This window comes from Onychostruthus taczanowskii, unplaced genomic scaffold, assembly GCF_017590055.1.
Source record: "Onychostruthus taczanowskii isolate IOZ18803 unplaced genomic scaffold, ASM1759005v1 scaffold14, whole genome shotgun sequence".
In the NCBI taxonomy this organism is placed as follows: Eukaryota; Metazoa; Chordata; class Aves; order Passeriformes; family Passeridae; genus Onychostruthus; species Onychostruthus taczanowskii.
Window position 1 is genome coordinate 15,732,796 of NW_024498573.1, and position 24,461 is coordinate 15,757,256.

At 41.1% G+C, this 24,461-nt stretch overlaps 1 protein-coding gene across 1 annotated transcript in view; it reads left to right on the forward strand.

Moving 5' to 3' along the window:
- The window catches only part of LOC121332440 (ankyrin repeat and KH domain-containing protein 1-like), an 88,859-nt gene that overhangs the window by 20,482 nt on the left and 43,916 nt on the right, over window positions 1-24,461 (forward strand). The window contains exons 3-14 of the mRNA XM_041397894.1: window positions 4,082-4,238; window positions 5,636-5,783; window positions 6,639-6,786; window positions 7,879-8,112; window positions 9,632-9,726; window positions 12,155-12,392; window positions 12,601-12,792; window positions 14,239-14,348; window positions 21,561-21,648; window positions 22,259-22,386; window positions 22,545-22,688; window positions 23,349-23,451. Coding sequence (XP_041253828.1) covers window positions 4,082-4,238; window positions 5,636-5,783; window positions 6,639-6,786; window positions 7,879-8,112; window positions 9,632-9,726; window positions 12,155-12,392; window positions 12,601-12,792; window positions 14,239-14,348; window positions 21,561-21,648; window positions 22,259-22,386; window positions 22,545-22,688; window positions 23,349-23,451 — 1,785 coding nt within the window. The remainder of the gene's footprint in view (window positions 1-4,081; window positions 4,239-5,635; window positions 5,784-6,638; window positions 6,787-7,878; window positions 8,113-9,631; window positions 9,727-12,154; window positions 12,393-12,600; window positions 12,793-14,238; window positions 14,349-21,560; window positions 21,649-22,258; window positions 22,387-22,544; window positions 22,689-23,348; window positions 23,452-24,461) is intronic.

Consider the following 24,461-nt stretch of genomic DNA (forward strand, 5'->3'; position numbering starts at 1 on the left):
TGTGGACTGTTCTCAATAAAAAACAATGGGTCCCATATTCTCTTTTCATACTTAAACTTGCAACAGTGATCAGTCCATGAAAAGATTGAAAGGATGGCCTCTATAGAGCATGTGTGTAATATTCCAGGAAGTACAGAATGTCAGACCTTGGGTCAGTTCAGGTAGTGTCAGATCAGTAACATGTTAGAGAGGCTGTAATAAAGTGAGAAATTGTGGTCACTCTTGTGCAGGAGTATGTGGAATGGTCCTGAGGATGCTTTCAGTATTTATTGGATGGGAGGAAGCAAGAACAATTTTGGCCAAGATCCTGTACTTAAATCAGACTGCTGGAGTCCCTGGGTGTATGAGAGTGACACAAGAACAAGTGGTTTGGGCACAAAATTAAGTAAATTAGAGACTAAAAGACACATGAGCATTACAGCATTGAGATTCTGGCATAGGCATCCTAAATCATAGCAAAATAAAAACTTCAGATTGTTATTATATAGTAAATTATTGAGTATAATTGCAATAGGGGGGTGAATGAATGTGTGTCTGCAGTGGTAATTCTTGTAGCCTGTCTCTCGTTGACTCCAGCCAGCCAAACAAATGTCAGCTCTGATGCCTTCTGTGGCTGTTGATTAGTTTTGGCATGTGAAATATAAAAATACGAAATTAAGAGCTGGGGATGGCACCTGGGTTGAGCTCTAGCTGGTGAGGTAAATAAAAGGCACCTTCTACTTAACCCTCTGAAAGGCCTTGATGTGGTTATAGCTCATTTTTTGGAACAAAGTTGGAAACAGGAGTGAGCTGTAAGTGTGCTTTGAGAGTCCAGAAGGAAGGGTCAGTGACCTGTGGTTGGCGAGTCCTCCAGGAGACCACCTGTAAAATCCATGAAAACAGATACTTGGAAATAGGAGAGCTGTAGTGGGTCAAGTTTTTCTGTCTTAACCAGGCACAGAAAATCTGTGGTGTGACTTCTGCCTTCAGAAATCCCAGATATGAATGCCACAACAAATTTTTAAAACAGAGAAGGTATCAAGTGTAGGTCCTGCTTGTCCAGACAACCTGTCAGTTCTACTGCCTTGGTGAGCTGAAATGATGGAGATAACCAGTGTAGTTGCAGATGGCCAGGTCACCTGGGCTTTTGGCTTGTGTGGGTTGTGTGATGGTGGTGTCTTGGTAATTCTTTGGGTAGGTTTCTTTTGGATGGACATTGTATTTTCTACTTCTTTTGTCAACAGTAGAGCTGTTAACAGCTCCTTCAGTTAGACCTTTTTAAGGTGGAGGGAAGCTGCAGTTGTGTTGCTCCTTGTAAGCTAAATCTGTGCATTTTTAGCCTTTACTCAGGGTCCTGTGGATTTCTCTTGAGTACTTTTCCATGTTGTTTACCACGGTGTTCAGCTTTGGTTGCAGCAGTCCCAGATGAGGCCTCAGTGCTGAGTTGTGAAGACTTAATTCTTTGTCTTTCCTTCAGCAGTGCTTTATGTACACTGCAATGCAGCGTAAGCCAGCGCTGCCACCAGAAATAGCTTGTGTAAACATCTCAGCAGTTACTCCCTGAGCCATCCTGGGGAAGCAGAGCTGTGGAAAAGCTGTCACTTTCTTGGTGTATATGGAAGTAAATTGACATCCCGACCCAGTTTTGCAGTGGCTGTCCCCCACTGTCCCACCTGCTCCAGCTGTAGAGATGACAGGACTTCCAACCCCTGGACACCACCAGCAAATCCAGTTCACATGAATCCATAAGGCATGAGCTGTGGCATTTGGGGCTTGTTTATTAACCTTGCTATATTTAACAGCGATGGCCACAGGGGTGGTGGCCTCAACAGTTTGGAGGTGGAGGGGGTCATGTGGCCAGTGGCCTCAAAGAGTCCATGGCCCCTCATTTTTGTGCTCTGATTGCTCTGGACTAGCCAGGCTTCCAACCCAGACAATGTGATGTGTGATTTCTAGTTTCATTGCAGAGTGGGCAGCTAGTTATAAATTAGTTATAAGTGGTTTTGGTAGCCCCTTGCCAATGCTGAAGGAATCCAGATGTGGGATGCTGGAGCCAGGGCGGAGGCACACAAGTGTCTCAAGTAGCTCATTGAACCTCCATTGCTCATTTCCATCAGCCAAGTGAACTGCTGCACCCCAGGGGAGGTGTCTGTCTCAGTGGCAGGAGAGGGATTCTCCATCATGTCCAGCACCACATTCCGGTGCTGCCAGCCAGCACTTGCAGCACTGCACCAGCTGTGCAGGGTAAGGTCACAGCGTGCCTGGTGTGTGCTGGCATAAAGAGATTCAGGGTGGAGTGATTTGGTAAGTATTGATTTTGACATTATCAAGACACAAATTGGATGCTCTCAAACTGGAGAAATACGTTGTCTGAAGACAACCTTCAACTTAAAATACGATTTATTCTGTAGTAATTACAAGCTGGGTTGTGGGAAATCAAACACATTTACATTGTGGTGTAAATCAAGCTGCAGATATGCACATACCAAATAGAAATCTTCTGAGGGATGGTGTGCCTTATTTCCAGAGGTTTCTGTCTAATTTGACCCTTTTGAACAGCTAAGGAATTGAAAAGTTACTGATTCATGACTGGTGAAGGTGGCTGATCTATAAACCAGTGACCATTTTTTTTTTGTAGCACATGAAATTGATTGATTTATGTTTGGGGTTTTTTGTGGGTGGCCGGGAGGTGTTGTGCTGAAGATACAAGCCCTGCCCACACTGCAGTGATTGTTTCCACATGTTAAATAGGCTGTGCTTAACTATGAGGAGTAAAACCTGCGTGGAGTTCTTGAGCAAAGAAACTGTTACCAAAAAAAAGAAACTTTTAAGAAAGTTCCTTGAATCTAAGCATTTCTACTGTGTTATGTCTGTGAAGGAGAGGCATTGATTTCAAGTATACTTAAAATATTTGCAATTTCATTTCCTAACTTTTGTTCCTATAGCTAGATCTGGGCAGTTTAGAGTGGTAAATTACTGGAATTTAAACTAATAAACATTAAAGATTTTCCTACTGTTAAAAAAAATATGTATGTATACATATACTAGAACTCAGTCTGCTTTGTTTTGGGTGGGAAAGGGGTAATAAGTGTTTTAAGTTGAAAAATTTGTCACATTCAGAAAGTATTAAATCATATCAGTTTCCCAAACTTCTGGTTTTGGGCTTGGATGCCTGAATTTATCCTTAATACCCCAGTATGATGGTTTTTGAGCTGAAGTTCTTCAAAGGTATGAGTTGAGGCATCGGGACAAGTAACAAAGCTGTCAGTTGGAAGATACAGGGGTTTTACTGCTGGGGTTTTTTGTGGGTGGCCGGGAGGTGTTGTGCTGAAGATACAAGCCCTGCCCACACTGCAGTGATTGTTTCCACATGTTAAATAGGCTGTGCTTAACTATGAGGAGTAAAACCTGCGTGGAGTTCTTGAGCAAAGAAACTGTTACAAAAAAAAAAAGAAACTAAGCATTTCTACTGTGTTATGTCTGTGAAGGAGAGGCATTGATTTCAAGTATACTTAAAATATTTGAAATTTCATTTCCTAACTTTTGTTCCTATAGCTAGATCTGGGCAGTTTAGAGTGGTAAATTACTGGAATTTAAACTAATAAACATTAAAGATTTTCCTACTCTGTTAAAAAAAATATGTATGTATACATATACTAGAACTCAGTCTGCTTTGTTTTGGGTGGGAAAGGGGTAATAAGTGTTTTAAGTTGAAAAATTTGTCACATTCAGAAAGTATTAAATCATATCAGTTTCCCAAACTTCTGGTTTTGGGCTTGGATGCCTGAATTTATCCTTAATACCCCAGTATGATGGTTTTTGAGCTGAAGTTCTTCAAAGGTATGAGTTGAGGCATCGGGACAAGTAACAAAGCTGTCAGTTGGAAGATACAGGGGTTTTACTGCTATATTGTAGTCAATGAAATATTCAGGTCTTGGGCAAATCTTGGCAGATAGTTTAGTTTTAAGTAGCTAATTATCTGGCATGTTTGCAAATGATTTTTAACTAATAGTGCATGTGGCTGAACTCTAAAATAGTGTCTTTGCATTTCTTTCGTGTGACTTTCCTACTAACCCGACTGATGAACGAACGTGCTCTGAAGGAATCGGTAAATTGTCCACTGCCGATGGCAAAGCCTTCGCAGATCCCGAGGTGCTCCGGAGACTGACGTCGTCCGTCAGCTGCGCGCTGGACGAGGCGGCCGCCGCGCTGACGCGCATGAGAGCCGAGAACAATCACAGCAACGGCCAGGTGGACAAGTACGTGCTGAGCACCCTGTTCCCCAGCTGTGGGGCTTTATTTCAAATCCAGTTGGGTGTATGGTCTGATTGCCTCTGCTTCTCCAACTGTGGGGTTTTATTTCAAATCCGGTTTTATGTATGTACTGACCACCCCTGGTTCTCCAACTATGGGATTTGATTTCAAATTCTGTTAATTGTAACTACTGACCACCCCTGGTTCTCCAACTATGGGATTTTGTTTCAAATTCTGTTAATTGTAACTACTGACCACCCCTGGTTCTCCAACTATAGGATTTTATTTCAAATTCACTTGGGTGTATGGTCTCACTGCCTCTAGTTCTCCTACTATGAGATTTCATTTCAAATTCTGTTAATTGTGCATACTGACCACCCTGGTTCTCCAGCTATGGAATAGGATTGTATTTCAAATTCACTTAGTTGTATGTACTGACTACCCCCAGTTCCCCAGCTATGGAATGGGATTTTATTTAAAATTCAGTTAATTGTGCGTATTGACCATCCCTGGTTCTCCAGCTATGGAATAGGATTTTATATCAAATTCAGTTAATTCTGTGTACTGACCACCCCCAATTCCCCAGCTATGGAATGGGATTTTATTTCAAATTCAGTTAATTGTACATACTGACCACCCCTAGTTCCCAAACTATGGAATGGGATTTTATTTCAAATTCAGGTCATTTTATAGTTAGTAGTGGAGCTATTCTACTGCTAGCAGAAGCAGATTGCATCTGAAGGTGTAACTACTGTCCCATCAGGTTATTGACTTCACTGGACAAGAGGAAAGTACAAAAAACGTTACTTTCTAACCTGCTGCTCTTTCTGTGTACCAAAGAGTTGAGTTCTTTTTCAGGAAAGTTCAAGTTCTTAGCTGTAGAAGAGTAGGTGATTGCTCTCTTAGTTACAGAAGTTTGTCTGGTTGGAGTATTCATATTAGTGGTCGCTGTGATACTTGACTGCTGACTTTTTGACTTTGTCTGCAATAGGAATTTGCCTTGGCACCTGCAGTCAGCAGTTTGTCATGGTCACAGCCTCTGTGTATCTGGCATTCCCCAAAGTGGGAATAGCATCAGAGAGGTTTGCTCCTCTCTTGCAAACACCACAAACAACAGCATTGAGAGCTCTCTGCATCTGCTCTGTATGAGAGCAAATTTCAAATTAGCAACTGATGAGAACAAGCTAATTTAGACAATAAGGAAAGTATCCATCTCCATTTCACCTGTGGAAATAATGTGTATGTATATAGATAAACTTAAAATATATATAAGGTGCATTTTCAAGTAAAGCTTAGCACTGAAGTCAAGAGTCTTTCCTTAAAGACTTCCTCCTTGCCTAGGAAAGCTGCCCAGCTATTGCAGGTGTGTTTTGAGCTGACTGTGTGGTACCTGGTTTTGCAGTCGCAGTTTGGCAGAAGCATGCTCCGATGGGGATGTAAATGCTGTCCGGAAGCTGCTGGATGAAGGACGGAGCGTAAATGAACATACTGAAGAAGGGGAGAGTCTGCTTTGCTTGGCCTGCTCAGCAGGATATTATGAATTGGCACAAGTAAGTAACAAATATAGTTAGAATTAAACATTTGTGAACCGTTGTCTGAGGGGCTTCTTTGATAGGTAAAGATTTTAGCTATTGTGGTTATTATAATGTTTTGTTATTTCAGCACAGTATCAGTGAATACTGCTTATTGTGAGTTTCCAGTTATAGTTTGGGTTTCTTTAATGGAAAATGCAGTACATATGCCTTTAGGTTAAAGGGACTTATCTGAGGAATGAATCCTGTTTTGTGATGTATCTACTTTTCTGGCATTGTTGTAGATGCAGTCCAGCTGTTCTGCCCAGCAAGAGTATCTAAAATAGCAGCAAACCCAAATACTACAACTGGTTACCTCCTAAAAGCTCATGTCTCAGTCATACAATTGTTTTTTTAAATCACATTTTTATCAACAGTACATTAATTCCTGTTAATTTTGAGCTATATTGCTTCTGTATCTGAGGGCAGCTGCTTTGAAATGTTTAGGTGATAGTTCTCAGAAATGCCCAACTTCACATTTTGGTGCCAAAACACAGTACAGGGAGAGAACTTCTCACCTGTGAGCTTGATCTGTGGGTGCCCTGGTTACTATTGCAGGTGACATTTTCTGTGCTGTCATTCTGGTCTGTAAATTGCCCTGTGACTTTGGAAAATGTCCATATTTCACTGGAACTTCAATATGAACAAATGCGGAAACTCAGGGTTTTGTGCAGCAGAGCCCAGGGCAGGCAGTAACTGTGAATGGCCCTGGGGGTGGCACTGGGTGTGAGGGGCTGTGGCAGCTGGCTGGGGAAGCAGTCTCACGAACCCCACTGAACTAAAACCAAAAGGTTGATGTTACAATTTGCTCACTGTAGTGAACTTTTCCCCCAGGTGCTTCTAGCCATGCACGCCAACGTTGAAGACCGAGGGAATAAAGGCGACATCACTCCCTTGATGGCAGCTGCCAGTGGAGGCTACGTGGATATCGTTAAACTCCTCCTTGTCCATTGTGCAGATGTCAATGCACAGTCCTCCACAGGTAACTGGGGAGCAGGAGCACACTTAGTAAGGCTGGCACATAAGGCACACAGCTCTTCTGAACATCTGTGTTTTTGTCTAACACTTTCATTCACAAGAAAACGTGACAGGAACTGTTAGGAACAGACCAGATCTGTAGCAAATGTGTTTGGAGTCTTAACTGGCCATTATTAAATATGGGTTTTAATATAAATTCTAATGGAAAACACTGTTCCTGTAAAAACCACTCTGCTGTTAGAGGACAAGAAAAATACATGAAGTTTATCTTGTCTCATTGGTATAATCCAAAATTACCCAGTAAGGTGACCATGGGACGCATCCCATCAACACCAGTTATTTCTGTCTGTTCCTTTTTACTAAAGAGGAGTTAAAATTTTTGGGTGCATTGAATGTTCTCTATATTATTGGTTCTTAACTGACCTCACTGACAGCATTAACCTGCAGTTGGATTCTGTTTATTAAGATAGAATTTAAACTTTGTTCAAATTTTCAAACAAGTCATGTCCAAGCTATGAGATACTCTTTTATCTTTCTGTTTAGCCATTTTAAGCTAAGTTACCTTAACATTGACTAGCATTTAAAACATGAGCCATATGTGAGTGTCTGTCACTTACAGTACCAGAGTTTTAAATTATAAATTTATTCTCAGCCAGCCAGTAGAAGATTTTCAAGGAATTACAGGATACATTCTTAGGCAAAAAAAAAAGAAAGACAAAACAAAAAAATCACTCCCCAACTCTACAGTAACAATTACTCACTGATCTTTTTGTGCATGTTTATTTGGTCTAATTTTGTGTGGTAAAGTAGGAAACGTAACATTCAAACTGAAAAAATCCCGATTTGTAATACTGGCTTGACATTAATGCTTTCATTAGTGTTATATGAAGTATATATGGTATTTCATCATTTCAAATAATGCAGTTATTTGGGGTTTATACCCAGTCTGGAATGATGGGCTGGAGTAACATTGTTGTGAGGTGAAAGGCTGCTTCTGGTGATGTACTTGGGTTTGTTGGAGCTCTTAGCACTGATCTCCTTGCCCGTGTTAGGAGTGGGCGATGGAAAGGGCTCTCATGCAACCTCTCCTCTGCAGGGAACACAGCTCTCACGTACGCCTGTGCCGGGGGCTTTGTGGACGTGGTGAAGGTGCTACTGAAAGCTGGTGCTAACATAGAAGACCACAATGAGAATGGACATACCCCCCTGATGGAAGCAGCCAGTGCAGGGCATGTCGAGGTTGCAAGAGTATTGCTGGAATATGGTGCAGGAATCAACACTCACTCCAACGAGTTCAAAGAAAGTGCACTTACGCTCGCATGCTACAAAGGTACTGTCTCTTGCCTTGTTTTGTAGTTTTGTTTGGATTTGTTTGCTTGGATTTATCTGGCTAAAACTTTCAGCAATACTTTGAGTGTCTTCCTAAGAGTTTTGTAAAACTGGATTTTGGTTTTAAACTAAATGTCACTAAATGTTTTTCTGTGGTGTAGTGATATTAATTCTGTGTTTGTGTCCAGATGTGGTGGACATGTTTGACATGTTGCAGATGAAAAATTGTAACTGGCTGTGTCCAGACTTGTGCTTTGAGACACCACCATTCTCTCCTCCTACCCACTACCACATTCCCTATTTCATTCTCAGTTCCCTCACCAACTGTCTGTGAATTCTGACAACATCTCTGTTGGTTCTTCAGAAAATGCAAAGTTGGAATGTATGTTTCTGTATATCTGATGGGGAGACAATGCCTCCATTATTACTGGATTCTTCTCCTTCAGTGTAATTTGGGAGAATGCTATGAATTCTTAAGTGTGATGAACTTTTAGGGACTTTTGACTTAATTTCTTTTGCTATTTAAAGCTTCTATGTAAAGTAACAGTGCAGTGGTAATCCACTGTGCTTCTATGGTTTGCTTTCCAACCATTGCTTTTCTATAAATAGAAAAGAAGGATGTGGATTATTGTCATAGTATCTTTAGGCTTTGCCTCTGTGGTTAAGATTGAGGATACATACTATGTATAACCTATCTGAGGACTTGCATCTGGATTTGTCATGGATTTCCTACAGCATATGGTAGTTCCTTATAGGCAAATGCCAGTAATAGTACCCCTGAATGTGTTGGAGGGTCGTTCTTGTTTCTTTCGACCCAGAACCTAACTGAGTCATGGAATGTGAAACCTTGAATCACTAGAGATGTCCTGCATTGTCTTTGACAACATGGTTGATTTTTTTCTTGTCAGTTTATGTAAGACTAAGTCTTCCCTTAGAGAAGAATGCTCATCAAGAGGCTAAAAGCTTAGAAGGGACAATTTCTAAAATGACAGAAACTGTAATAGAGTTGAAATCAAGTTTTGGTATTGCTCAGTAGAAGCTTTTAAAAACGTCAGAGAACGTGTGTATCTTAGTTCTCAAAAGTATGTCTGTGAGTGTGACTAAAAAGCTTAAAGTTAAGTTCAGACCTACATGGACCCATCCCTAAAAGATAATAAGGCAGCTGTGTGCTGCCTTGGAACTCTTAAATGATCTGTCACTGTGCAGTTCAATAGGGAATAAGCACAGTTTTGTAGCTTGAAGTCACAAGGAAAGCTTCTTGTGTAAACTCGAATTAGACAGGTCTGTCTCCATCTCACAGCTGAGCAGTATCTTTGAGAAAGGCTTTCTGAAGGCTGCTGACTCATTTGCATTGGCATTTTTTAAAGAGTACTTTAAAAAGCCATGTTTGCCAATTGTAACTTGTAAAGATTCTAACAGCACACTCTGAAAATCTGAACTATTTCATTAAGTGTATTGTCTGTACTACTAAAAGTTGATGATGTGGCATGCTTATTTATTTTGATCTGTTTCATTTGAAGGCCATTTAGATATGGTTCGTTTTTTGCTTGAAGCTGGAGCTGATCAAGAGCACAAAACAGATGAGATGCACACGGCGCTGATGGAGGCCTGCATGGTAAATACCTTTGTTTGTACTGCTCCCTCCTCGGGGAGAGAGGAATGCAAGAGGTGATAAAATAGAGTGAGCCTTGGATAGCAAGCTGTTTGGTGGCTGCAAGTGAATTTGTGTGTTGTTATTGTAAAAAGGTGCTTACTGTAGCTCCCACCAGCTTCTCAGTCTAACTGCTCACAAAGAGAAAATACTCTAATTTTGGGGGGATGATGTGTTGTTTTAAATGCTCCCTGTGTGAAGTTTAGGGTGACTAATCTGCAATGCAGTGATGTAGTACAAGTCACTAGTTTGGGGTTTTGTTTTGTTTTTTTTTTTGTGTGTGTGTTTTCCACCTCTGTTTTTATAAATAAGCTCTCTCAGTGTGTCGTGGAATGAGCTTTCCAAAAGTGCACTGAGCTGGATGATTCATGCATTACAATTGTCTGTTCGTCACTGCCGGAAGTGTTTTGCATGGAGAGATGGCTTGCTCTCTTCTAGGTTTCTGTACATGAGGTTGTGAGGTTTTTCTTTTGACCTACCATTTTATTTTGAAAAATAATGTAGTCCTTAGTTCTCTAGCAACTGTCCACATAATTTCAATGCAGCCATTGAGGAAAAACTTCCCTATCCAAGAGCATCATCTTAATAAAGAGTGTGGTATTGTGTCAAAGCATATCTGTAACCATTTCTGTACAGACCTTGGATGACCTTTTCTCTCTTCTTCAAGCTGGGGAACTTATTTGAAGAAAGAACAGGGGCCTTGTTTCCATAGGAAGCACAGCAAAAAGAGGGAAACGGATTTTTTTCCCAGTAGCCTGTAATCCTTGGAAGATAGGCTGCAGTGTTCCTCCAGTCTGCTGAGAGCTGGAGGATCAAGTGTTCTTGCAGTGCAGTTGTGAGGTGATGATGCAAGCGACCAAGGTCAGGGTGTAACGTGGGGAGCTGTGTCCAAGTCTTCCGATAGTGAGCTGGTAATTGTATCCTTGAATAGCCTTCCCTGTAGGAGAGCCTGGTGCCAGTCAGGAATTCAGAAGGACAGTGGGTGCATGTTGTCACCTAAAGGAGATTGCACCATGACTGCGGACTAAAGGTTAATCAGCCCCACTGTTCTGTTTAGGTTGGGTTTTTTTGTTTGCTTTTTCTTAGTTTCCTGGTGAAACAATCCAAGGGCTGGCTTAATTTGGAGGCTGTGAAGCAGCTCACTTGGGGAAGAGAGTTGTGAGGTTTGCCTGTGTATTTTCAGCTCTTTGGTCTTTCAGACTAGGTGTTCTGACATTACAGAGTGTGTATTGACATTTGAAAGCAGCAGAAAGGAAGATGAGCCTTTGAAGTCCCAACTCCATAACAAGGAATTTGTTTTTTGTTATCATTCGGCTGCACCCTTGCACAAGGGAGCTGTTCCACCAAATTGTTGTGACTGTTCCCAATCTTCATCTCTTTCCATCTAAGGAATGCAGCAGGTACAGGTTGCTGAGATGTCTGGTCTCTGATCACCAATTCTTTTGTAAGTGCCTCAGAGTTTGTTTTGGTCGGGACAGTGCCACACTTTGGGTAATGCCTCTAATGAGGTGGCTGTTAGCTTTTAGATTTCTCAACCTCTGAGAACAGCAGCCTGTGTTTAATGTGCACCCCTGAGTGCTGTCCATCTCAGGCTACCTACAAGCTGCTTCATTGTCAGTTCAAGCTTTCCCCTTTTGCTGATGTTGTGGCTCTGCCAAACTCACCTTTGGTCAAATGCGAATTTTTGGTACTTGGTTTATTTCAAGTAACTGAGAGGTTTAACAATACTTTCTTGAGAAGCTGGCAGTTACATCTGTGTGCTTTGATTGGTAAGGACTCAGACTGCTCTGGCAATCCTAATTCTCTTGTTCTGTGGCTTCACCCCTGGGTATTTTTCAGTCACCTTTAAGAGTTTTTCCAAGTCTTCTCTCTTCCTGTTACCTGCCTTATTGTTCCCCACTTCAGTTTCTCTTTCAGGTATCTTTTCCAGGGTCTAGAAGTTGCCAATTGGGGCTTTTTTTTGTTTTTTTTTTGTTTGTAGAAGTCACGAATCAACTACTACTAAAAAGAATAAGAAAATCTTTTCTTCATATGCTTGTTTTGAGGTTTAGTCATGGAGTGGGTTTATTACTTATGACACTCATTTGCTGTCTCTAGTATGTTGTGTCCCAAAGATTGTGCTGCAGATTAAGTCTTGTGCCATAATTCTTTTTACCTCAAGAAACATAAACACCAACATATATCTAGCTCTTTTTTCCTCATGCATTTAAACCTGACTTAGGTGTAGGTGGAAACCTAAATGTTGGTTAGGTCCAAGTATTGCCATTAAACCATGATAAGTAAAAAAGCCCTGTCTTTGTAGGATAATCTTCAGGCCTAGTGTGATAGTGGTTGCAACTACAGCATGAAGTGACTCCAGTTCTGTCTGAGCCTGGGTTGCCTTTTCTTGCAGGACGGGCACGTGGAGGTGGCACGGCTGCTGTTGGACAGCGGTGCCCAGGTGAACATGCCCGCAGATTCCTTCGAGTCCCCGCTCACCCTGGCTGCTTGTGGCGGGCACGTGGAGCTGGCAGCGCTTCTGATCGAGCGAGGAGCCAACTTGGAGGAGGTTAATGATGAAGGTTACACACCTCTGATGGAAGCTGCCCGGGAAGGCCACGAAGAGATGGTGGCCTTGCTGCTGGCACAAGGTGAGATCCCGTGGCAATGGAGCGCTCAGAAGGACACTGTGTGATCCATGGCAAACAGGTGTCCTGTGCAGGTCGCTCTGATGTAGCGTGAGGCTGCTACTGCTCACTGCTGTACCCACAGAGCAGAGCTCAAACACCCAAACTGCTGTGGGGGTGATGAGCATTCACCTCCCCAGCCAGTGTCAGTGATGGCTGTTTTGTTTCCCAGGGGCAAATATTAACGCACAGACAGAAGAAACGCAGGAGACAGCCCTGACCCTGGCCTGCTGTGGAGGCTTCTCTGAAGTCGCTGACTTCCTTATTAAGGCAGGAGCTGATATAGAGCTTGGTTGCTCAACACCTTTGATGGAAGCTGCTCAAGAGGGTCATCTTGAACTGGTGAAGTACTTGCTGGCAGCAGGTATGTGTTAAGAGCAAGTGATTAAGCCCACAGATACTATGGACTTGATATGTTTTGTATGATTGGGAAGATGCCTGGGCTTTTCATAAGTGGCAGTGTTGTAATAAGAAATAATATCCGCAGACAACTTAGCAAGAAGGACAAAGCAGATGTTGCACCTCAGGATTGTTTGATACTGTTAAAGAGGAAAGAGCCTCCTGGAGCAGGTGATCCTGTTCCACATCTAGAAAGCATCCACATTCATTAGAAACATTGTTTCCAGCTATCTGCATCTAGGACAGAATTTTAATACAGATAAGGCTTGGTTTTGCTTGCTACTCCAGCTTTGACTAAGCCTGGTTATCTGCATTCAGTCTCCCTGAATAACCAGTTCTTTAGGAATGGTGTGCTGGGAAGTAGTGTGCAAGACAAATTCTGGAATGTGCTGAATTTCTGTGATAAATGAGCTTTACTGCTACATTGTACAGTAGCAAAAATTAAATCTTGCTGGAGTTTGAGGTAAAATGATGCTTTGATGTTCATCTTTCAGTTTATAAAGTTGGTAGAGTCTAAAGTGTTCTGCCTAAAATAATAAAAAAAAGAGCTGTATTTGGGATATCTTCCTTGTTGTGGAAGGTGATTTATTTGTATGCTCTAAGAATAAGCATAAAATTGGCTGGATTTGTAATTTTAGAAAGTGAAGCTCCCTGCTCATCGAGGGACAGTAACAACTGTGCCACTTGGTGCAGTGACACCAGCATGTGACACCTGTCACCAGCTCCCTTGGAACGCTCGCTGCCTGCACTTCACTGCTGATAGTGTAGAAAGTTGATTAAGGAGCCTTGTTTTGGCATCAGGGAGTCTCTAATTATACCTCACACCTTAAAAATAAGAAAATGGCTAATCACATTGGCATTTCTTTTTTTAAGAATAATGTGTTGCATATCAAGAGTCGTGTAGTTTTCAGAGAGCTGGTGTATATGAAGCTAGAAAAATTATTTCAACAAAATAGTTTTAAAGCAAATTATTTTAAAGAGCAGGAAAGAAGGGAGATTTGTGAAAGTGTATGGGTTTGTTGTATTAACACTAATTCAGTGATGGGCATTTTATCTGGTTTCCGTTGGCATACAGCTCTGAGTCAAATGGACAGTCTGCAAAACTGTCTGGATTCCCTTTTACTTGATGCAAGAACTGAAATCCTTTTTGCTGTAGAGGGACTGCAGGAGTACGAGAGCCTATAGATTTAACTGCTGAGATTGTCAGTCATGCTTTTTCCAAGCCTGGGCTTACCCCCTCTCCTTGGAGTACTTTCACTATGAGAGCAATTTTTGCCATGAGAGCAATGCTCTGGGACTGTGGAGGCTGTTGCTCAGTAGGCTGTAGCTGCTGTCAGAGATTTTTATGTTTATTTGATGTGAAATACTTGATAAAGACACGTCCAATATGAAAAAAATGTTGTGTTTGTAGGAGCTAATGTTCATGCCACTACAGCCACGGGAGATACAGCTTTGACCTATGCCTGTGAAAATGGACACACAGATGTGGCAGATGTGTTGCTTCAGGCTGGTGCTGATCTGGTAAGGCTTCTGCTGCATCTTGTGGGCAAAATGCTTTGGTTTCAAGCTCTAAGACCTAAGACCAAGCCTGTGTGCTTAGAGTGATGAGTTTAGGAATTGAAATTCATATATGGCTCTGTAAAAATGCGTGAAGGAAGCTTTTATTAGAGCCTACATATTCTGTTTGGTCTACAAAATAGAAGTGCTTATGAGTAATCTGCTCTGAATTTAAAATGTTTTAGTATAGGAACTCCTGCTTCTGTGTGTCAGTGTTGGTCGCTGAACACTCTTAGTCTCTTAACTTGTGCAAATTACTACACAAAAACCCCAAACAAAGCAATGCCTTTTAAATGATCAGCATAATCTGATCTCTTTCTTTCTTCTAACTCTTGGGTTTAGCACATTGCTTTTCCCATGTTCATTTTCTGTAATGTAAACTAAGCTGTTGGGAGACCCAAAACTGCCTCTTCACCAGCTACAGGGATAGAACATTTGACTTATAATTAGTGAAAACAATAGATACTTTAGTCTTCCAAAGGTGTTTAGGAACCTTATGTCAAACAAGGCTCAAGATGAAAAAATTGTTGTTTTGGTTGCCCAGGAGGAGTATGCTCCTTTTTTTCCCCACTATGTACTCACTGCTCTGTGTTTTATTTTGCTTGGGGGGTGGGTTTGGGTTTTGTTTGGTTATTCTGAAATTTTTGTTCCTTCTAAAAAATTAAGAATGTCAGAAAAATTTTCATTGAACCTGATAAATCAGCATGCTAATGAAGTTACTTAAATTTCAGTCATTAATGAAGTCTTTGGGGTTTTATTTAGAAATATAAATAAACTAATGCTGTAATTGGGAATAATATTTCCAGTCTTCTTTGAGACTTTACTTTTTTTTAGGGCTTATTAATTCTTCTGCAGTAATGTCAGTAATGTTCTGCTTAATTTGTTCTTATCAGGGAGGAAAACCATATTATTGGGGGGGTTATGGGATTTTGGCAGGAATATTGGATGGGATGGTCTTGGAAAGTTCTGTTCAACCCAGATCATTCTGTGATTGTTTTATGAAAAGTGATTTTAGTCCCCATAGAGGTTTGTCTGAATTGGGGGTGACCATTACCACCACATCTCAGCTCAAACAGGTGTTGTTCTGGTGAGTGGAAACAGGAACTGATGCTACCCAGGGACTGATCCTGTGGCCTAGATATCAAATATGTCATTCAGTTCAGAAACCACTGGAGATCTTGAAAGCTCTGTCACATTCGATAAGCAATGTGGCTTTGTAAGCACCAGGAGAATTTAAAAACGTGATGGCTGGGATGAACTTTCTTTAGTTAGTGGTTAATTTTTCCTTAAAGCTCTGCAGTGACAAGTAGTGCTAGAAATGAGCAGTGTCAGGGTGCCCTTCTGTCTGCTGGAGATCTGCTCAATCCTCTCAGTTCAATGGATTTGTCTCCTTGTGACTAATTGTTCATGAAGTCTGGAGTGTTAACAATTCTTCTGTGCTTTTCTGATGCCCTTCTTCAAGGGATCTTTTCCATGTCCTTACAGAGTTAGCCTGTCAAAATCTGTAGCAAAACTAGCTGGCAGGCCTGCACCTTTTTTTGTTAATGTATGCATTTTGAAATCAGCTCGCTTTTGCCAAATGTATGGATGACTGAATCTGAGCCACATCTGAAGCCTTCAGCCTGTGATCCCATCTGTGCCATAGTTACATTCTAGTTCCCCCATCCCCTCCAGGAGCAGGGACTTCCCAGGTCTCAGCTTGAGCTGCTACCACTGGATCAAATGTAAATTTTACTTGTTTGCAACTTTTATGGGGACAGAACAGCTAGTTTAGGTTTTGTGATCTATGTGAGTAAAGGTTTGGAGATTGGAACTCTGAAATACAGATTGATAAAAGCATTTTTTGAAAGCAGAAATATGGTTTTGTAACTTCAGGAAAAAATATCCAGCACTTCAGTAATACATCTATTTACCAGTGTGGCAAGGGTTGTCTAATTTCAAAGGTGAAAGGATATTTTTTCCTATAAGATTTCTTTTCTTTTTCTTTTGCTTTCCTATTTTTTCTCTGTATCTTTCCCAGCAGTTACCTTCATCTCAAGGGTTGTGTAAGGTAAGACGTGGGAGGTACATAAATGTTCCCACAGGAACCAGGACTGTAAATCTCACAATAAGAACAAGCATTGGTGATATTTAATGAGAGGTGATAGCCTGCTTTTAAGCTGCTTACCTTTCAATAATCTAAAAGGACCATTTTGAATGCCTGCTTCCTCTTGATGTAGAATCACACCTGGATTAAAGAAGATTCTGGTGTCCCTTTTGAAGGCAGCTCTGCTCCTGACAAGGGGGTTGCATCTTTGTCTGTTTCAGTGTAGCTGCAAACAAAAGAGAGATATTCCTTTTTGGACAGTGAGATCATCTCAGCTTTTCTCAATTGGGAAATACAGAAAAGAGTTTTAAATTGGGATTTTTTAACCCAGTTTAACCTGAACCCTCTTGCAGCTGCACATGAGGCTGTACTACATAGAAGTTGATTTAGTGATGGAATTTACCTTTCTCGTACAAGATGTATGGGAGCTTTTATGCAGAAATTAAGAGGTGGAAGAGAACCCATGAGGACAGCTTCATCCTTGTATTTTTCTCATTTTACACTGTCAGGATCTACCCAAAACTCTTCTGTACTTGTTAAGATTCCACATCTTGCTTTGCTTAGAAGACTAAAACTGGCTACCTGGCATCCACATAATTCTAATTGTAAAAAACCCCAGCATGCCAGACTACCTCTTAATTCTTCTCCTCTGACACAATGCTTTTGCAGACATGTTTCTGTCATGGCAGGGATCATTGTTTTGCCTTCAGGTGATAGCATCCCTCACACTAACGTGGCTCCTAAATTAAAAGCTCTCTTTCCTTGATGTGTGTGACAGACTGTGGGTTTATGCATTGTGTATGAGACACCATTTAAACATCTACAAAAGCAGCCAGTCTTCTGGAATTTGAATTCACAACTCTGGAGGTTGCTGTGTTGCTGTTACAGTGAGGAATCCAAGGTGCTGTGATGTTTCTCCCTACTGGTTTTTGAACCATCAGGGGAAGGTCAGGGATTTCTGCTTTTTTTTAGACTTGGCCCTTAGTCTTGTGTAAATAAAGTGTGGTAGGACAAGTGAAGCTCATTTTTGTAGTCAACACTTTTTGGTTGTTGCATTCTCTGGATGGTGCAAGGTACAATGAAATTCTTTGTTTTGCCAGTAGTGAACAAAAATCCATCTTGTCTGGAACAAAGATGCTGTGTCTGACCTTTGTGCTCTCTTTGTGGATCTGAATGGCTCATGGTAGGAGTCTGAACTCATGAGAGCTTCATTGCTTGGTCTTACCATTGTTCTTGCCTGCCTCATGCCAGCAAACCAGTTTTCAGCTGGTGGATCTCATCCAATTTAAGTTCATGTTCCATGAACTTAACATGTTTTGTAGAGAAGGAGCTGTGAGTTCTTCTTTCTCCTTCTGCAGGACAAGCAGGAGGACTTTAAAAAGACAATTTTGGAGGGCATAGAGCCAGGCAGGCATCAGGTGAGGTTGGCCTTTAATGCTTGTAAGCTGCAGCCTCAGGATACATGCTAAGGACAAGGCATCAGCCTCTTCAAAGATCTAGAGACTCACTGTGCAGACTAGATGGGGCTTGTTCTTGTTCTGTATTTTCCCTTCTGTTGGGTTTTCTAAAACTGCTTTAAAAAATAATATTCCAACCTTCCCAATTGCAGCAGGTTATTTCATTGATAGCAGCCCTCTGAAATGTTTCCTCTAAGATGTTCAATTTTTAGGTGTTTACTTTAAACAAGAGGCCTAGTTGAGTTTTCAGGAAGGTTATTTGAGGCAGGTATGTTGGTGACTGCTGGAATAGAAGTTCAGTCTTGAAAATCAGCAAAGTGCTGGGTTTTGACGCAAAAAAATACAGTCCCTTTCTCTAGATCATTTTGTTTAGAATAATATTTAGATTTCTGTTAAATATTCACTGTTGTCATGGATGAGGGAGGCTTGTTAAAGAACTCAAAAGTTGGAGCTTTACTTTGAAAATACAGATTTTCTTCCTGAACGTTTAAATAACATGCAACATTGAGAAAAAAACCATCAAAATAACTATCCTAGTGATGAATATAACCATGAATATTTGTGAACCAAGAAGAATTGTATGTGGAGAAAGCCCTTAAGTAGCTGATCTTGGAATTGCTTAAACCAGAGAACTCAAAAGGAAGAACTAAAAAATACCAATGATCATCAAGACACTCCTGATGACTCTGCTCTGCTCTTGGAAGTATTGATTTGTCTAGAAAGGAAATAATTATTGTTGACTGGAATCTCATCTCCTTCTTGAGTCCCAGTGGAAAAGGTGCAGACAGTGTAAACTCCTGCCTGATTTGGGTAACACTCTCACTTCCCCCTCTTTTCCTATCTGTTACCCAAAGCCACAGAAAATTCTCTTCAGGAATTCTTTCTATCCCAGCAGAATTAGCAGGAGAGCACATCACCCAGGGGTTTAGGGAATGGCTTTCCAAATGTGGCAGAGGTGTTCTCCTTTCTTCCTCTTCCTGATTGTTCTAATTCCCACATTCCTCAGGGCTGGAGCAGTGACAAGAGCAGATGCTGTGGTGAGCCCTACAGTGCAGAGAGGCAAGGGGATTGTGTTTGGAGACAATTTACTGGGCTTAGGTATTACAAAATAAACATCGGTGTGCACTTCATACAAATAAAAGGGAAAAGCACATTGTGAAGGTAATGAAGATACTTTGGGCCAACTTTCATTTTCTCTGTCCTGATTTTGATTATCTAATGCAGCTGAAAAAGAGATAGATATAGATACATATCTATAGACAGAATCTTTGAAATTTAGGTTTATTCCAGGTAAAAAGGCTGTGAGGAGACAAAGGCACTGCACTGTCTCAGCTTCTTGTTTTGGCTTGTCGTAGATGTCTTCCCTTAAAGCTTGAGTTGATGCTGTTTGATAGCCATTATTAGGGCTCTAGAGAGTGCTGAAGTCAAAATGAATTTAGTCTTAAAATAAAGCATGCATTTCTATCTTCCAATGTGAAAAATACCATTACAATGCCATAAGTTTTGAAGATCTACAGCAGGTGGGCACCCAAATGGTTTGGCTTGGCTGGACTGATGGTGTGCATGGTGCTGCAAGGATTGGAAGTGTGTAGTAGCTGAGGATCAAGTTCTGCCTGCTTGAGGAAGTGACAGTTGGTTAAACTGGGCAGAATCACTGCATTGCATTTCAATGAGGAAGCCTCCTGGCGTCCGTGTTTGAGACTTCCAGCAGTGAAGTCTGTTAGGAAGGCAGAATGTTGCAAATAATTATTCCTAACTGCCAGTTATCTGCTACTTCTCAGTGCAATACAGGATGCTTTTCACTACCTTGAATATAGCTGAGGTGACCTAAAATAAATTTTGCATGTTGCCATCTCTGTGCATCAGTAAAGATTTCAGCTGGGTGTGAGATAGTTCAGCAGCAGTGTCCACGTCCTACCCAGAGCAGAGTGGTGGTCAGGAATTCTTTGCACCCACAGCTGCCTTGGGAATGATGTGCTGGTGGAACCAGAGGTTTGCTGTGACAGGCACACAGCAGCTTCTGGCTTTTTAGGATCTCTTGGCAGTGGCCTAGGGAGGAAAAGCTATGCCAAATACCAGAGTAAGCATCAAGACGTAAGGGCATGCCACTAATTCTTACAATCATAGGGCCACATGTTAACATAATTAGCTTTACATGTCCTGTAAATGTTTCTGCTATGCAGACAGTCCAGAAGCAGGTATTTATTGACATCTAAGCAGTCATTGCTCTGTGAGGAGAATCTATTAATTTTTTTTTTTAAGTGACTTCAGTGGTAAGTCTGTAAGGTTTGCTGTGCCTGTGTGTGCTTGTGTGTTTTACTGCTGAGTAAGCAAAGAAATCAGAGCTCTAGTATGGGATTTAGCCATGTGTTAAGGCAGTGGTGGACAGTAACACAGAGCTCTTGTGAAGGCTGAGGAGCAGAGCAGGAGAGGGGCAATGTAACCTCTTAGAGTGAAGGATGGGCTTGCATTGGGGACCAGTCTCCAACAGAAGATCCAGTCAAGAAGTTTCTTCTTCAAGTGTACGAACAGAAAACTAACTTAACATGCAGCTTGCAACTGAAGCAAGCCATATGTCAAAGGACATATGCAGAGTTTTCAAGAATACAGAAACTATGAAGGAATTGAGTTGTTCTGTCAAATCTCTTCCTGTCTGATTGTACTTGTCAAAGTAGCCATGTCACCCACTGTCAGTACTAAATGTTAACTTCCACTATCGGGTATATATGCAATTACAAAGTAAAGAGTGAATTTAGAGCTTGGCTTCCCAGATATCTGATTAAAAACCACACATTCCTAGTACATTATTGATCAGACTGAATGTTGTTTAAATAGGGTAATATTGAATATAGAAAGCACAAACACTCCCAGGAAAATTATGTTCTCTCCCCTTGTTCTTTGGGAGGGTTGATTTCATTGCTCAGCATTCTTTGTGGTATTGATCATGTCTACACAGCAGGCACATTGTCTAGTTCTGCAGCTGCTCTAATACAGTTGTATTCAAACACATATTGCCAGTATTGAGACTTTTTAAATTAGAAAATTGTTCTTGATGCTCATTCCCTTTTTGTTCATTTGTATCATCCTTTTCTCAGCTTTCTGCTTTATTCTCTAATCCTGTTAGAGACTTCTTGTGAGCTGCAGTGATTTGTCTCATTTTTATTTCTGATCCTCTTCAGTAAGTTTTATAAATGTTGTGTGCACTCAAGGCATTATTGGGGTTTTGGGATCTGGCAGCACACGGCAGCTCTCTGAACTGTGGCACCGCAGTTTGTGGTTATCGATGTTGGTGACATTTGTGTTAAATCTTCCACCCTTTCTGAGGAGGAAGCAAGGTCTTACTCTTCTCATGTATGTTACACATTTGAGCACTAAAATAAAAAGGGGCTTGTAAGTATGGAAGCTTTGTGGTGTGATATCAGTATAGATGTGGTCCTAATCCTGTTTAACAGTGTGATTTAGTATTTGAGGTAACATGAAAATTGACACCAGTCAGTTTACATTTATTACAAGCTATTTGTGAGATAGATCTTCTACTCAGATGGGTAATTCTGGTCCCATCACAAGATACTTCAGAAGCTGAAACAATGGTACAATTTTTGCCCATTTATACATCTGTTGTTTCTTCTCTAGGAGCACGAATCTGAAGGTGGGAGAACCCCACTAATGAAGGCTGCACGAGCTGGTCACTTATGCACCGTGCAATTCCTTATTAGCAAAGGTAAATACTAGTTTACATAACTAATTGAAAGCTTTAAATGCCACTTTGCAGTGCCACATGTTTGTGATCCATATTCAAAATTATTCTGGTTATATGTGTATGAGCATTCGTCAACCCCCTAAGGGTTTTTTGAATTTCATGTAGTTCATGATAGAATGAATTACAAAATATTTTGCTAGTTACTCTTCTTACCCTGGTATATAGATTACAGTTGAAGTACAGCAGATATTTTCAGTTTCTTAAGAAAGCACTTCCTCCTTCAGAAAAGCACATCAAGTACTGTCTGAAACAGTAGCAACTGTACCACATAGTGATGGCTGCTCAGAGTGAACATTTGGAATTGTACTTCTTACACCATGTGTTCCCTCACTTAACACTTACGAGCCCACTGTTGCTGTTGCAACTGCCTTGTCTTTACAAGGTGAGGAGGAGGATGTGTGGAAGCCAATCAGTTAGTCAAAATCCCTTTTGCTCTTTCTCTAGAAGTGTGTAGGAAGTAGTTGGATTACAAGTGTAAAGTTCATCTCTGTTCCACAAAATACTGTACTTGTTGATACTTTCTTTTAGAAAGAATTTCTTTGTGATTAATTCTAAGCTCATCTCTTGCTAGGTGCCAATGTGAACAGGGCTACAGCCAACAATGATCACACAGTGGTGTCCCTGGCCTGTGCTGGAGGTCACCTGGCCGTGGTTGAGCTTCTCCTGGCTCACGGGGCAGATCCTACTCATCGGCTCAAGGTATCCACTAGCAGCTGTCCTGTTTCATAGGTTCTGAAAGAACCACCTGGCTAATTTATGAAGTAGTAAATTTAAGTCATAGAATTATTATATGGGGATGCTACACTGGGGAGCAAAACTCATCTTCTGGCTTTTTTTTTTCCAAAATCTCACTTCAGGATGGCTCAACAATGCTCATTGAAGCTGCCAAGGGAGGACACACAAATGTTGTTTCTTACTTGCTGGATTACCCAAACAATGTTCTGTCGGTTCCTGCAGCAGACTTGTCCCAGCTCACACCTCCATCTCAGGATCAGTCTCAGGTAAGGAGGTTTCTTTAAACAGCACCATCAGTGTTGGGAAGAAACACTTGCATAGTAATTAATTTCAAAATTAAGTGTAGATAGTGGAAGAAATTTTAAAAACCCTGCTCACATGAGAATGATAAGAGTGAGAGAATTGGTTGGTGCTGCCTGCAGAGAGCTGACGAACACATGAGCTTTGTTCCCTTTTCTGCTCCCTGGACAGGATAGTCCCAGATCTAGGATTTCAAAAGGATGTTGTTTTCTTTCCTGCATTCGCTCGGTATTTTGGTTGAACAGTTCTAAAGCCTTGTGGTAGTACCCCTCACAAGGTGTTAGTGATTCTGTTTGTTGTATAAAAGAAAATACATTGTATAAATTCAGAATTCCACAGTATGAAGAGGCAGCTCCAGGGCAGTTAGCTGATTAAAAGCCTAAAGGAATTAACAGTTTTCCAGCCAACACAGCCTGGGATCTTGCACAGAGTAGCCCAGTTAACTCTGACATATTGTCCCCAGCAAAAAAGCAAGGATCTGGTCATACCAAGAGGTAGCATAGAATACATAGTTTGGGAAGAGTGAGCAGGAGTATGCTGTAGTTCTGAACCTGTGTATTAACACTGGAAGAGCTGCTCTGCCAGAAGGTGTTTTTACCTGAGCGTGTCTGTGCCTCTGTTTGAAGGTTCCCCGTGTCCCGGTGCATACGCTCGCCATGGTTGTACCTCCCCAGGAGCCTGACAGGACCCCTCAAGAGAACTCCCCACCTCTCTTGGGAGTGGTGAAAGGTCAGTATGTAGCCACTCAGAGAATATATGTGGTTTGGAAATTGATAGACTGGGGGCCATTTTATTACAGCTTATGCATAGTGTAGTCCATTCCATCAGTTCTTGAACACCTCTAACGAAGCATAACTCAAAACTATTTTATATAGTTCATAGTTTTTTCCTTATTTTCCTGCATTCTATAGTATAGAAACACTCATTGTTCTAACCTTATTGTGCTTATTCTAGTTTATTAGAATTATACTTATTCAATATTTTATGGAAGAAAATGCTTGTGGTAACTGCCCTAGTGCAGACAGATAAAAAAGTTAATGTACTCCAGGTGTGATGTTCACTCCTGAATATTGTGCATTGGTCTTCTAGAATAGCTGCAGCTGTTATCCATGAACTTGATGCACCAACTTTTTTCTGTTCCATCAGTAGCAATGTAATCATGTTGACACTATAAATACCAGTGCAGATCTACTTACAGGAGAGTTTTTGTTGTATTAGTAATAGTTCTCTTGTGAGTAATCGTAACATCACAGTTTTTGCTTTGAACATTGTCAAACCGATTGGTTAAAACTCCTTGTAGTTATTAAATTGCAATTAGGGAGTTTGTTTCCAGCTGTGGATTCTGTAACAAAATCTTCATATCTGCTAAGTCAGCTCAGAAAGAGAAGCAGATTCTCAAGTGCAAAGTTACAAACTGCAGCTCCTAATCATCTACAGTTTTGGATGGGGATTTAAGCATTACAGTATCCAAAGCTCTGTTAGCTAGATCCACTGAAATCCTTTGTTTGAGGAAGCACCGAGCACTTCCAGAGCAAACAAACAAACATAAACCCCTTGGGGGCACAAATAAAGAGAGAAAAACATTATGTACCTGCTGGTGTCTGAATGTGCAGCTGTGCCCCTCTCCATGCATATGCCATGTGTGTGACGTCTCAGATGCACTTGGTGTCTCATTTCCTAGGATGTGCAACACTTGATATTTTGGATTTCAGAAAAAGGAATACCAAACAAATGAAAAG